The 15,371-nt window shown below is 44.3% G+C and overlaps 1 protein-coding gene across 4 annotated transcripts in view; it reads right to left on the minus strand.

The window, feature by feature from the left end:
• The window catches only part of LOC308320428 (arf-GAP with coiled-coil, ANK repeat and PH domain-containing protein 2-like), a 91,509-nt gene that overhangs the window by 13,721 nt on the left and 62,417 nt on the right, over positions 1 to 15,371 (minus strand). For 3 of the 4 annotated variants that reach the window (XM_080770822.1, XM_080770823.1, XM_080770820.1), the window contains 8 exons: positions 10,186 to 10,298; positions 8,049 to 8,100; positions 6,348 to 6,448; positions 5,563 to 5,668; positions 4,370 to 4,578; positions 3,767 to 3,836; positions 3,288 to 3,382; positions 1,667 to 1,869 (listed from right to left, as the gene is read on the minus strand). In XM_080770822.1, coding sequence (XP_080626948.1) covers positions 1,667 to 1,869; positions 3,288 to 3,382; positions 3,767 to 3,836; positions 4,370 to 4,578; positions 5,563 to 5,668; positions 6,348 to 6,448; positions 8,049 to 8,100; positions 10,186 to 10,298 — 949 coding nt within the window. The remainder of the gene's footprint in view (positions 1 to 1,666; positions 1,870 to 3,287; positions 3,383 to 3,766; positions 3,837 to 4,369; positions 4,579 to 5,562; positions 5,669 to 6,347; positions 6,449 to 8,048; positions 8,101 to 10,185; positions 10,299 to 15,371) is intronic. The other variant, XM_080770821.1, reaches the window with a different exon arrangement.

Here is a 15,371-nt window from a genome sequence, read left to right on the forward strand (position 1 = left end):
GGCGGAGGAGGAGGGGGGGCCGAGGAGGGGCACAACATGGGTGGAAGGGTGGGGGTCCAGGTGGGTGGGCGGGAGTGGGAGGGTCAGGTTGGGGTTAAGGCAGCGAGGAAAGGATTAGTCCAGAAGCACAAAGCAGCCAGGAGAGAGAGAGAGAGAGAGAGAGGGTGAAGGATTATAGGAAAGAGAAAGTGGAGAAGAGAAGGAATATAAAAAAAAGCAGGGTGGAAGCACAGGAGGTTAAACTATGAGCTTTTGAGCTACGCTGAAAGAGAGACAGACCACGAGAAGCAATGGGAGACGCGGAGAGAGAGGGCACACGTACGGCCATGTGTTGTTGTTGTTGTTTAACACACAACATATGACACCTGTGTGGATGCTTTTAGAGCTCTGAGGTTTCTTCCCGTACCATGCATGGCATAAAACATTTATGTATGTATGCATGATACTTGTTATCCCTGGCAGCGGCAAAGCCTAGTTTATACTTTGTCGTACGACGGTGTTACATGGATTAAAGCAAAACTAAATCTCACGACTGAGAAGCCAAGCTGCAACTTGTGAAACCGTGTGACTGGACCCGTTTCCTAAACAATTACGGCAATATGTATTACTATCATTTCTGAACCTACTGTATGTTATTTGCTCTTCTACACTACACACAGCCAAACAGTTAAAGAAATTGTTTTATTATGGAAGAAGCTTCTGAACGTATGTATTCTATTGCTAATTCGACATCTTCAAATACTGATTCACGTCATACAGAAGACGTAAATCAGTCGTGATGACTGAGAAGTGAGAACTTTAATCCATGCGTGTATAAATTAAGCATTAGCGTGAAACTACAGAGGAAATGGAACCCGACCCTGGTAGTACAGCTTCTGAAACCCTGTACCTGTTCCCATTCTGTAGGACGGGATGACAAAAATGACCCTATGCTCTAATGGTGTGTTCTCACTAGAAGCCAAGTACATGTCATGTCATTTCTTTTCACAGTACGAGTATACATACAAAGTCAATGCAAAAAGAAATGACACAAATTGGCACCATTTTCGAATTTGCGGCACGAAAGTTGAAATATTCCAGAAATTCGCGAGAACAACACAATATATACATGTGAGTGAATTGAGGCTTCAGGTGGGTTGAGAACAAACCATTACAGACGGTACTCCTCCTCACTACTGTATGTCTAAAGCTGCTCTCTGCTAAGGCCTACCAATGGGTTAATATACTGTATTATATCGTTGCTGTCGGGTGAAAACCTTGTATGAAAATAGCCGCTCTGCTATTTTTAACTACTTTTGTGCGACACTCTCGGGAAATAATGTGGCGATACAAGGTTTCTGCGAGACAGCACCAATATTATTGTTTGGGGGATGTGTGGTTTTTATCATATATGTGGTTTTTATCATATATGTGGTTTTTATCATATATGTGGTTTTTATCATATATGTGGTTTTTATCATATATGTGCCGCCCAAGGTTTGAAGAACACCATTTCAGACAATACTAAGCAAGGTGGGAATTTAACACCATGCAGCCTGCACCGAAAATGCTGATCCAAAACTCTTAGTTGAACTGGTACACAACGAGCTGCTCTTTGTCCACCAACAAGGCAGAACAAGTCTGGGCCGGGTGGGCTGGGTGGGTGGGTGCGTTCGTTTTCACCGACCTGACTGTCCGGAGGCGTTGGAGGCCGGTCGTAGTTTGGGCGTGGGCGGTGGTGGTCGGGGGGGCAGGTGCTCGGAGCTGCTGCTCAGCCTCTTCTCCTGTTTGCTCAGAGAGACCACCTTGGTGCGCAGCTCCTCGTCCGACGGCCGACGCACGAAGCGCCGGTCCACGTACTTGGCTTTGATGTAGGCCTCGATCTCATGTCTGCAAGGACCAAAAAAACAGAGGGATCTCATGTCTGCAAGGACCAATAAAACAGAGGGATCTCATGTCTGCAAGGACCAATAAAACAGAGGGATCTCATGTCTGCAAGGACCAATAAAACAGAGGGATCTCATGTCTGCAAGGACCAATAAAACACAGGGATCTCATGTCTGCAAGGACCAATAAAACAGAGGGATCTCATGTCTGCAAGGACCAATAATACAGAGGGATCTCATGTCTGCAAGGACCAATAAAACAGAGGGATCTCATGTCTGCAAGGACCAATAAAACAGAGGGATCTCATGTCTGCAAGGACCAATAAAACAGAGGGATCTCATGTCTGCAAGGACCAATAAAACAGAGGGATCTCATGTCTGCAAGGGACCAATAAAAAGTATCTCAATACCACAATGTAGAAATGCTCCGGTAAACTCCACCAGTAAAAGTCACTGGTGGTGGTATTCAGAGTTTACTTAGTAAAAGTACAAAAGTACTGGCATCAATATATACTTAAAATGCCAAAAGTAAATGTACTCATTATGCAGAATGTCCCATTTAAAGTTTTCAAAGGTATTTTTTAATAGCAGATTTCCAAGCTCACAATGCGTAGCATGGCGTGGCATTGTGAGCTTGTAGATCAGCAATTGTCAAAAGGCCGAAATATATATAGAGCAACCTCTTAAAGTGTAGCAACAGTGAAAACTAACATTTTTCAAAAAACGGCTCATTACTATTTTTATTGAATTCTTCATTAGACAGAAAGGCAAATAGCAACACGTTGAAGCGTGTTTGACTGTAGTCAAACACGCTTCAACGTTTAGTCTTACGTTTGGTCTCGTTGCTGACCAATTCAGTCTGGTGTGTGCCGCTTTGCCTATAATAATTATAATAGACTGAACTGAATCTTGCAAAATAGTGGTTTTCAGTTGCTCTCATTGCTAGTTGAGTGACTGAAGAACACGGCACCCATCAGCTCTTGAGCAAAAAGCAGCGCCTACCTGGGGTCTCCGGGCTGTGGTTTCCTACCTGGGGTCTCCGGGCTGTGGTTTCCTACCTGGGGTCTCCGGGCTGTGGTTTCCTACCTGGGGTCTCCGGGCTGTGGTTTCCTACCTGGGGTCTCCGGGCTGTGGTTTCATACCTGGGGTCTCCGGGCTGTGGTTTCCTACCTGGGGTCTCCGGGCTGTGGTTTCCTACCTGGGGTCTCCGGGCTGTGGTTTCCTACCTGGGGTCTCCGGGCTGTGGTTTCCTACCTGGGGTCTCCGGGCTGTGGTTTCCTACCTGGGGTCTCCGGGCTGTGGTTTCCTACCTGGGGTCTCCGGGCTGTGGTTTCCTACCTGGGGTCTCCGGGCTGTGGTTTCCTACCTGGGGTCTCCGGGCTGTGGTTTCCTACCTGGGGTCTCCGGGCTGTGGTTTCCTACCTGGGGTCTCCGGGCTGTGGTTTCCTGGACGCCAGCTCTTCTCTGCGAGCCTCGTAGATCTGGTTGATCACTCCGTTCCCCAGCTCACACATCAGCTGTTATACAGAAGTAAGAGTACAGTGATGTACAGTACAGCATATTCATGAGACTGCCTGACACAGTCATTGACATGTCAGTATCTGCTGAACGAAACATAACTAGCACTGCATTGTTCTTTGAGAACTTGTCACGCATGTCTCTGCATGACATGACAAAAACCGATGTGTGCCGTCACTGAAACCCCACTTGTTCACACTGCGACGCATTGTGAATGCCTCCCTTAGTAAGTGTAAGAAATGCAACGTAGCTTACTACATCTCTGGTGTGCAATTGACAATTGCTATAATATACACTATAGCTGACAAAGGGCCCCCCAAACATCCCCCCAAAAAGGCATGTGGGACCACCAAAAACTCCCTCCCAAAATGTGCATTACTCACCTTGAGTAATTCCGGTTCCCATGAGTCCAGAGTCAGAGACCGCACCTTGGAGAAATGTACTCCCAGACTCCTAGGGAAATGGATGGAGGAGGCATGTTTAAATGCATTCTATGCTTTGGCCACAAGATGGACGTTGTGCTTTACACACAAAAAAGGATTCAAATGCAAAAGTAGCAGATCTACGAGCTTGTGTGGACTTTGGGCGTTAACCCATTTTGGGGCGGGAACCCCTTTTGGTGTTTTAAACATTGTTATAATTTAGCTATTGAAAAATAGCAGATCTACAAGCTCATAGCACGCCACCAAGTGGCGCGCTACGAGCTTGTAGGTCTGCTATTTTTGAAAAATCGTGAAAATGTGGAATATATACGGTATATATTTTTCAGAACGAACGTTTTTAACTCAAATCTTTGCTTCTGGGGGGGTCCCTGGAACAACATATTTTTTAGATGGGGTTCAGCGGCCTCTTACATAAAAAACGTGGGTTCCTTGACATGAAATATTGAGCACCACTGATATACTGTAGAAACATGAGGTATTTCAGATTTAGAAATGGGTTAATTCACCAAAAAAAGTTAAAATATTGAAATAAGTTCTGCATACCTATGGATGCCGGAGCACTGTATGCAGAGGGTGATGCCCAGGTTGATGCTCGCCCAGCGGGGGTCCGGCTGCCCACAGTCGCAGCAGGTGGTGTTTCCAGGGATGGCCAGGACCCTCTGCAGGGCGCTCTCCCCCTTCAGGGGCCTCTCCTTGGGCTCGCCGCCAGAGTCCAGGCTGCCCGTCGACGTGGAAGACTTCCGGTCAAGCTTCTAGCACAAAAGGGGGGGAAGAAAAACAAAAAGAGTGGTCTATTGTTTTGTTTGTTGCCATTTCATTGTTTGTTACATTTATTTAACCCCGTTTATAATAAATGACGGGACACTACGATTGATTGATTGTTGATGTGACATTTTGGTTAAACTGACGATGGTTTGAATTGTTTTATTTTACGACCAGTGGTGGACAGTAACATACATTTACTTGAATAATGGACTTAAAAAAGGGAATTTCACTTTCAATCCATGTTTGGGGTCATTTTAGACGTCTATACTAAGGCTTTTGTGTTACACCCGGACAGTTTTTAAGTTGCTTGATTTAGTATTTAGATATTTAATATACATTTTAGACATCAGACAATGCCACCCATTGTAACTTCAAACTCATTTAGACTCCTTGGTTCTGGTCATCGATATTGGCCTTCTAATACCTAAATAGTGAATCAAGCAACTTAAAAAAACTGCCTGGAGTGAAATATCCCCTTTAGTAAAAATCTGTTGAGCTTGTTGTTGTTTTTTTTACTTTGGCCCTTAGGCCAGTGGTTCCCAAACGTTTTCATGCCAAGGACCCCCAAATTGACACTAATTGGCCCGCAGACCCCCATTTGAAAAGATATATAGGGACCCACATAAGAGAAGATTCTCAACCCGTTTAATATCAAGGACCCCGTTTGACATTTGGCATTAGTATACGGATCCCCATTTAATAGCATTTCTATCTCTGGGACCCCCAATTTATATTGTAAAATCAAGGCTAATTTAACTCTGAGAGTGTACAAATGTATACTTATTGTCATTAAAGGGTCAATTTGGTTCCAAATGATCATTTAGCTGGGTCCCCCCTGGAACTCCCTCGAGTACCCCTGGGGGTCCCCGGACCCCACTTTGGGAAACACTGCCTTAGGCCATATTTCAAACACAGTGAAACTAGCAGATGTTCAGTCAGTGTCACATGATGTGGCGTTGTGTTGAAGCTACCTCGTCATCATCTCCCTTCTCCCTGAAGGCGGTGGCGATGCTGTTCTGGACGGCTTTGATCCACGCCTGCCTCAGCTTCTCAGAGTCAGCCTGCATCATACAACTCCTGGTGAGGAGGGCGCACGCACACACACGCACACGCACACGCACACACACGCACACACGCACACACACACACACACACACACACACACACACAGGCACACACACACACACGCACACAGTAAATAAACCGTGCTCCCATTGTGCCTCTACAATATTTCACCGCCGTAACCTCTTCAGCCTGATTTACCGTTTACAGTACTTCATCGAACGATGATGTTGTGCAGAAATATTACATCTACAGTCCCTTGGCAGTACAATGATTGTTTTTCCTGTATAGAATCTTTACATCAACACCAGCCATCTTTGTTTGTGTGCACGCACGCACACACGCACTGATAATTGCAATTGAGTGTTACAATGAAGTGAAGTGGGAATACTGCTTTCATTGATTGATTGATTGATATTGATATATTTATTAACAGGTTGCAGAATTACAGTACATTTCAAGCACAAACTCAATACAAAGACTGTTAACTAAGCATTACACTTGTTTACAACAGGGTCCACCATGTTCAATTCATCAAAACATTTAGAGACATACAAATAGACACTTCTATATAGTTAAAGAACAGAACAGGAATTCATCATAAAGGAAGCAAAAAGGGAAAAGATACATATACAGTGAGGGGGAAAATGACACCAGATTGTGTGTGTGTGTGTGTGTGTGTGTGCATACTTACTTGGTAGGGGAGACCACCTCGAAGCAGAAGCGTCGCTCGATGTCCTCGCAGTGTTTGACTGTACATAACCTCAGGTCTTCCACTACCACTGTAGGGTTGTCCTGCAGGGGGCGGCAGAGGGCCGGTTGGTGTTCACACTTCACATACTGAGCAACTATTATAGACCCAAAGTGGTTGGGGTGCGCACGCTTTTCCGACACACCGAAGATCCGAAGCGGGGGGACATGCGATGCGAAAAAGCGATGGTCCGACATGCGCTGCTCCCGTGCTTGCGGTTAGGGTTAGGTTAGGATTGAGGTTTCGGATCAATAGTATGTCGGAACTAAAGCCTGCACCCAAGTGGTTCCCAAAGCATTTTAGCTCAAGAGATTTGAAGTTTGGCTTGGGACCCATACTAGTGAAAATAACAGATCTACAAAGATAGTCTATTTTTCTTCTAATTTATGGAATTGTATTTGATTTCCTCATGAAAATATAATTTATTTATTTTAATTTGTTTGAATTCACGAAAATGTTAGCTTTTTTATGTAAAAAGATTCGTGCCGCAGTCACGATTTTTCAAAAATAGCAGACCTACAAGCTTGTAGATCTGCTAAAATTGCTAAAGTATAACGTAATGCTTAAAACACCAAAAGGGTTCCCACCCAAAATGGGTTAAATACGTTCAACCTCGCCTCTCTATGTGGGGTTTTTATTTATATTAAGCATAGCAATGTGATACGCACTTTGCAGCAACTTTGCACCAAACATGCAGCAGCCCAGTTGAACAAGCATTGAATCTCATCAGAGCCTCATGTCTCCTGCCCTGAGCCTCTGCCGTTCTATACAAACATTATAGAATGGTGCAGAAAACAAACCGCTGCAAGCTCAGAATATAGTGCTTTTTTTAATAGTCCAATTACTGTGTTCAACATTTACATATCTAAACTAGTCTGTGTGCATACAAAAGAGTAGATGAATAATAAATGAATTATAAATGAAGATTGACCTAATGTAATAAACAAAACCAAAAGCAGCATACAGGCTCAAAATCTGTCTGCTTTCCGCCTACTTGCTTATTATTGTTGTAAGTAAATAAGAGTCTCTGCTTAATGATCTGCCCGGTTAAACAAATGCTATATTAAAAAGAAAATGCAAAACTGTGAGAATGTTTATGATTTCACAATATACTGCTTTCACTCGGCGAAAAACCATCGCTGGATCAGCTGGTTCAAGTACTCTTAACGTCCCTTTGGGATCACTACAAATACCCATTTATTTATTATTCTTTTTTTAATCATATAACATTCACTGTTGCTTCTGGCATCTGTGTGTTCCAGTGTGTGCAACAGCGTTAGCTTGGTGTGTCAGTGCTGCTCTAGTCCAGTGGTTCAGATGCGTGGTGTGTCAGTGGTTCAAACTAGCGGAAATAGCCGATCTACAAGCGCATAATGAGTCTATTTAACCTTTTTTTTCCTTTTTCTAATTTATGGAATTTCTTAATTTTTCTTTCCTTTCTTCATGAAATTACTGGAAGAAAAATGTTGGATTTGTTTTGAATTCATGAAAAGTTTAGCTTTTTAGGGAATGTTTCTTTTGAAACAAAAAGTAAAGGGACCCCATAAAAATGCTTCCCCTGACCCAGTGTTTGGGAACCAGTGGAAAGGGATAGAAAAATTAACACATCTATATTTAACGGCAGTCCGAAGTCACTTGACCTACCTTGAATTTCTTCTGGTAAACTAGCTGATTGTTCTGGATGGAGAACCAGCGCCTGAAAGAGAATCACATGAGTTTAAAACACGCACACACGCACACGCGCACACACACACACACACACACACACACACACACACACACACACACACACACACACACACACACACACACACACACACAACGATCAAAGCGTGACAACAAGAAACGCCATTCATACATTTGCAGCGTGAGACTTTTCACATAACGTTGTTGTGGCGCAGACAGGATCACCTCATCTCTGATGTGTTTTCACTTAGAAGGGCTACTGAGTTACCCAGTTGTTCTGAATTCATGACCGTGTGCAGAAATACCGACCCTATCGACCCTATCCGCACTTCAGTTCATTGGTAGGCTATTTGTGTTTGTGAGACTGAATGGGAAGCCCCTGGCAGTCAAATTGACAAACACACACGCCACTACACACACACACGGGCGACACGCCACTAAACACACACACACACACACACACACACACACACACACACACACACACACACACGGCCGATATTTGTTCAATGTTTCGGGACATTTAATATCGCTGAGACAGTTGGACCACCAGACAATTTTTGGACCACAATGCTTTATATACGAGACAATTTAAAATGAAACTTCTACGGCCCTGGAGGACCAAGTGGATGAGCGAGTGACATCAGGACACCGTCTGTCCGCTCCGCTGTAGTGCTGACATACTGAAGTATGCGTTCGTGTCTCGCCTTTAACTTAAGGCGTCTTTACTGGTAAAGTAATAAATAAAATAGATCAAATAAATGCTGATTGTTTGCGTTTACAGAACATTTTATCTGTATGGAGGCCACCAGACAGACAGGATCATTGACATTCAGGCGGCGCCAGGTGTGAGAGCCCACCTCAGCACATGAAGGCACGATCGATCACACTTTAGGGGAGACATGCACACTCAGCACAACTTGCGCACGCACGCACACGCAGACACGTACACGCAGACACTCTTAAACATTAACTGGGATTTATCGAGTGGAGGCCTGCATGCCTGGGATATTTATATGGTGAATAAAACAACATCACTTCAAGGCCCGCAGGTGTTTCAATTGCCTCAAAGTTTTAATTTCATCCCATTTTATTTCGGTTTTGTGTTAAGCTCTTTGTAACTTTAGTTTGGATCGATACAGTACGTGCTATAAAGATAAAATACACTATTATTCATATTATTATGTTGTGCATATGAATGCCCAAGCTGTGTCTATGTACAAACACATACTGTAGGTTCATGCACATACTCTCCTCGTCCCTAATTAACAAGCGATGCACAACAGCGTCATATCACCTCAACACCACCTGTGCACCAAATCAATAACTCCTCCGTTTAGCTCTGCGGCCTGATTCCCTAATTCTACAGTTCCCATGGGAGGGGTCAGTGCGGGTTGACCCGCCACCAGCTGCTGCAATCACTAAACTAAAGGAATGGATTTGCATGTCAGAGCTGCGAACAGTCCTCCACAGCACAGTGTTGGACAAACCGCGGAGGTGCTGGCCACAGGGAAACAGAGCCGAACACCCAATGTGCAAATGCTGCAATGCAGTGATAGCACTTCATGCCCCACGTTTCAACCAGCAATGTCTCTTAGAGAGAGAGATTCACACAGGATTGAATCCCTCAAAACAGAATCTGCTAACAGCAGAATCTGTCACCATCCTGGGATTTATGCGAGCATGGAAACGGTGCCGGCTTTGCGTATATTGTGACGTGCCCCCACCCCTATTTACTGTTCTGTGCCTATACTAGTGTTGCAACTCGGCTCAAGCAAACTTCGCAACGGTCAACACGGCACTCTGTGGTTAGTCGGTTGTTGGAAAAATAGTGGCGGCACCTGGATTCGACCCCAGGTGGTGTGGGGGGGTGGGAGTCTAATGACTAGCGAGGCACGCGATACCGAGCTGGCTGCCAGAATGGGGATTTCTGGCTGTATTAGAATGTGAGAATGCCCTGCCCTGCGAGTGCCCTACTACTACTTCCTACTACTAGTAGGAGAGGGGCGTCTCCATAAACGCACATACAGGGTCTATTATGACAGACAGACAGACACACACACACACACATACACACACACACACACACACACACCTGTTCCATGTCTTGAAGGCGTTGCTGGCCCTTTTAAACAGGTAGCCCTCCATGGCGATGCCGTTGTCTGCATCCACATTGTACTCCAGTTTGGTGTCGTCATTCGAGAAGTCCTGAGACGGAGACAGAGAGGGAACCCATGAGAGGACAGCAAGACAACGGAGAGGCAAAGTGACAGTGATAATGTACAAAGAGTGAAAGGCAAGGAGATGGTGGAGGGGAAAGGACGTCGATAGAAGGAGCTCTAGTGAACAGAGGCATCGACCACCAGCCAGGTTCTTCAAAGTCACGGAGGAGAGTTATCCGTCTCTCAGCTCAGTCCACGGACCCTCTCTCCATACAGCCTCTCACTGCGACTTAACCCATTTTGGTGTTTATGTTTATGCTATGCTTTAGCTATTGAAAAATAGCAGATCTACAAGCTCATAGTGTGCCACAGAGTGGCGCGCTACAAGCTTGTAGGTCTGTTATTTTTTAGAAAATCGAAGAACGACTGAGCTTTTTCAGAAAACTGTCAGGATGTAGAAGACATTTTTTTTAATCTGATCTCAGGTCAAAATGGATTAAAATGATGCTCATACAGCGAATAATCAATCAAAAATTCCTTTAATGTTTGATGGTGATTCATTTCAACAGTAATGGGCTGTACTTTGAGATACTGTAATGGCCGTACATACAGTACGTATGCATGTTTGTGTGTGTGTGTGTACTGTGTTGATGTCTTTGTAGCAGGCTAAAGGCCAGGGCGCACATAGTAACATTCACTCAATATCAAGGTTACCTCCCGACTCCTCCCGTCCTTGGCAGGCCTGTCTGTTTTCTCCTCTCTTTTATTACGGCGTGGCTCCATTTGAATGTGTATGTGTTCTCTGTCTGTGGCTAAGAGCAACACATTTCTTGTGCATATACAGTAAGCCAAGGAAGGTCATCTCTGGCTGCATATGTTTCACATTTCCGTTTCACCAAAATCATGTAAATGTTATACTGGAAATCAACGGAGAGGCAAATAACTCGATATGAATTAGTCATTATGACACCAGAGCGATACAAGTGACAATATGACAACATGGCGTCCGAGATCAACATTGAAACCACGCCTTATTAGAACCCATTTTGTTCCGACTCTCTCCTCAACCTTACTTCCCTACCGTGTCACCTCTCTTATCTTTCACCGACAACCACTTCTCCTTCCCTTTCTGTCTCCATCCACTCGTCCACCCCCCTCCACCTCCTTGTGATGGTGACCATCCCAAGCCACTGTGTTGTCCTGGGATGGACCCCAAACTCTACAGACGCAAATTAGCAACCGGGTCAACCACAGTCTTTTTTTTGGTGTGCATACATAAAAAAGAAAAAATGTGTAATGTGCCTTATTGTAATTCACCCCAAACATACATGTTTGTAACCGTGATGGACTCTTTAGTTATGGACCGTGGCCTGTGAATAAAGCTGGTTTTGACCAAAAATGCAATCTCTGAAAAATAATCAGAGATAAATGTATTTTTGTAAATCTGATTACTTCAAAGTAAACAGATTTACTTCTAAGTAAACTGCTGGAGGTGGACATTTTCACTTCCGGTTCATTTCCGGTTTTATCGATCGCCTAGCAAACGAGAGCTATTCATACGGTAGTGAAGAGCGTGATCTAACTGAATCAATAAATCACACCCCTGTGAACTGAGTGGTGCAACTCCCCCCCTCCCCTCTCTCTCTCTCATTAGCAGGCAAGTGCAGCACGTGCAGCACTATCTCTCTCTCTCTCTGTTTCTGGCACAACAGCGCCCCTACTGGTGGTACTAATAGGCATACTGGTGCTCATTAACACATGCATAGACGGACACATAGGTGAACCAACACATAGGTGAACACGGACATTGCTGACCCTTAAATGGCGCATGTCTACGCCAATGGCTGTTGGTGTACGTACGGATATAACTAAACTTTGCGGTTTCATACCTTCGCTTAATTACCGATTCAACCCTCCGCAAAGGAGTATAACAAACAGGTCTGGTAATTGTGATTTAAACACACACCGTTCTATCACTCAAACACACACATCCTCAAAGTTGCAATAATGCTCGCAAACAATCATTTGATTTTGGCCATTTTATGTTCTATTTTCTACTAAACTTGTGTACAGTATATAAAGCCTTATTTGCCGTGTCTGACCCGTGTTTAGTCTTAGTTCAATAGCGTCAGATAATGGTTAGACTAACTAGACTGCGGCGCTTAGTTAATAAACTGAAACGAGTAAAAGAAATACAAAACACATACTATTAATTCACAGATACAGCGACTGCATAAAGGTATCGTTATGACTGCATTTAGAGCATAAACGTACGTATAACACTTACTTTTAAACGCGTCATCTCCGCCTGTTACATTTTACTGAATGATCAGGAAACGGAACACATTCTGCATCATGCACTGTGTAAACACGCCTCTTCCTCCTTTCTCTGTCATCTGATACTTCCTCCTGCTTTCTCGTCCCTTTCTCCATGTCTCATAATATGCACCAAGCATCCCCGATAGTACAACACATTTTACCAACCAATCATTTGTATTAATAATCTACATCCCTGAGATCAGGGCTGTAGCTGACGTTTTGGTTGCCCTACTCACAACTATCTCCAGTGTCACTCCTGTCACCTGTGGGTTGAGCTGCTTAACGACGACACTGTCTGTCACTGTCTGTCTTGAACACTAATGTTGACAGTATACCAGACGGTGGAGACGGGAGAGAGAGGGAGGGGCAACTACAGCTGTGTCAGAGCAGAGCACCGTGGTGTAGTGGAGGCACGCAACTGTCTTACGCAAGTATAGCGTTGCAGGAGGAACACGTGAAAAAAGAAAAGAAAAGGGGGGTTTTCTGCTGCTCAATGTGTTGCCCCTGGCGACGTGTTGCCCTACGCACTATGCGTATTGCGCGTACCCTTAGCGACGCGTCTGCCTGAGATACTGTAAATGGTTGATAAGAGGATTTCTGTTCTTATATAAACACAAGAGTATTTACTGTATAGGCAGTGAACTTTCTTAACAGCACCAACATATATACATAAACGACACAAACAAGTTACAAATATAAGCTGGGTCGGCACTTAATAATGAGGCCACTCACGGAATAAACTCGAAAGTTGGATTTCAAATTACGTAGATATACGTCAACAGCAAGGAATGTTTAATCTGGGGTTCCTTGCCATGAAAATGTTTAAGAACCACTGGTTTAACAGCATTAGGAAACAAGCACAAATAAGCAACTACATTTTAGAAACAAGCCCACAAAACCACAACCGCCAATACTTACAACTTTAGAGAAAAACTAAACAGAAGTCGCTTATAATAAGCAGACATGGCAACCATGTTAGGGACACTGGATACTGTAGTGTGTGTTGTGTTGCGTGTGTGCATACAGTGTGTGTGTCGTCATGAGCGCGCGCGCACACGCGCACACGCGCACACACACACACACACACACACACACGCACACGCACACACGCACACACACACACGCGCGCGCGAGCGAGCTTGTGCGTTTATTGGGGTCATTTTACACCCTTCGTAACGCCATCTCTGCCAACCAATCAGCATTTGTTACGGTAATGAGCTGGGTGTTATCTTCCTTCCTCTGTGGAAACATCCGCCGCGCTGCTCCGCTTCCTGACGGACAGACCTGTTACGATGACCTGCTGTCCCTCATTAAACACACCAAAGGTCTCTGCTAACAGAGACCAGCTGATGTAAAAGACAGAACTTAAATAAGAGCCTAATGTTCTTGTCTTGTGTTCATCTGATCTCTACAGCATGTAATGTAATGTCTTGCCATTGACAATGTAAACAAATAAAGCAACAACACTATTTAAAATAGACCCCGAATCCAATGACCATTACTGACACTATGCTAGCACTATTATCAATACTATACTTCAGCGTCATACCATGGCCACTGAGAATACTGGATTCTGAATGGAGTGCATTATCAGATGCACTGTTCTAAATGAATGTGCAAAGTAAAGTGTTTTGCTATTATTATGGTTATTTCAGCTGACTTGTTGATAAGTTGATATTAAACGGGATAGTCAACTCTTTGCAGTATGGTTATCAACAAAGAATGGCCACTGCAGAGGCAACAGCTGATTAATTAGCATTGGCATCGTGTTTCTTTTCGAAAGTCACATGGCTCTCCTCGATGATTATCCCTTACTTATAATACCAGTAAGACGCCCTAAGGGCGAGGCCGCGTGCACGCATCCGCCTGGGTGACGGCAGACTGCTGGGCGAGAGCTGGTGCTTTGGCATGGGGGGGGGGGGTCAGATCAACATATGGAATGAGTTCTGTACTGGCCATACATAGAGCGTGTCTCAAGTGTACTTGAGGTCAGATCAACATATGGAATGTCAGAACAGGAAGGACGGGTGAGGAGAGATCAACATAATGGAATGTCAGAAAAGGTCAGCTCCATATATGGATAATATCTAGGTGATGATCCAGTTTTCTCCATGTATGGTTATCCAGGGTTAGATGAGGTCACTGTCGTGATCTCCATATATGGAGATGGCCATAAATGGTGGCGTGTCGTGTCACGAGCTGTGATGTCACGAGGTCTGACCATATACAGTATAGGCATGATGTCATGAGGCGTGACCATAATGGAGTGATGTCACAGTGTATCTTGCATCTCCCGTCCGTCCGTCCGCCAGTTAGTAAGTCACCCCACGCCTCCATATATGGTCACGCCTTGTGACATCACCGTCACACTGTGACATCATGCCTCCATACTGTATATGGTCAGACCTCGTGACATCACAGCTCGTGACACGATACGCCATCTCCATATATGGAGATCACGACAGTGACCTCATCTAACCCTGGATAACCATACATGGAGAAAACTGGATCATCACCTAGATATTATCCATATATGGAGCTGACCTTTTCTGACATTCCATATGTTGATCTTTCCTCACCCGTCCTTCCTGTTCTGACATTCCATATGTTGATCTGACCTCAAGTACACTTGAGACACGCTCTATGTATGAGTATGGCCAGTACAGAATTCATTCCATATGTTGATCAGCCATAGTTTCAAAGTGAGGTGAAAATGAGGAGCATTTCCTGTACCGTGGCCTACATAAAAATAAATCAATAGTAATAATAATAATAATAGAAGAAATGGTGTGTGTTTCAG

This window comes from Protomyctophum bolini (genome assembly GCF_963924005.1).
Source record: "Protomyctophum bolini genome assembly, chromosome: 8".
Lineage (NCBI taxonomy): Eukaryota > Metazoa > Chordata > Actinopteri > Myctophiformes > Myctophidae > Protomyctophum > Protomyctophum bolini.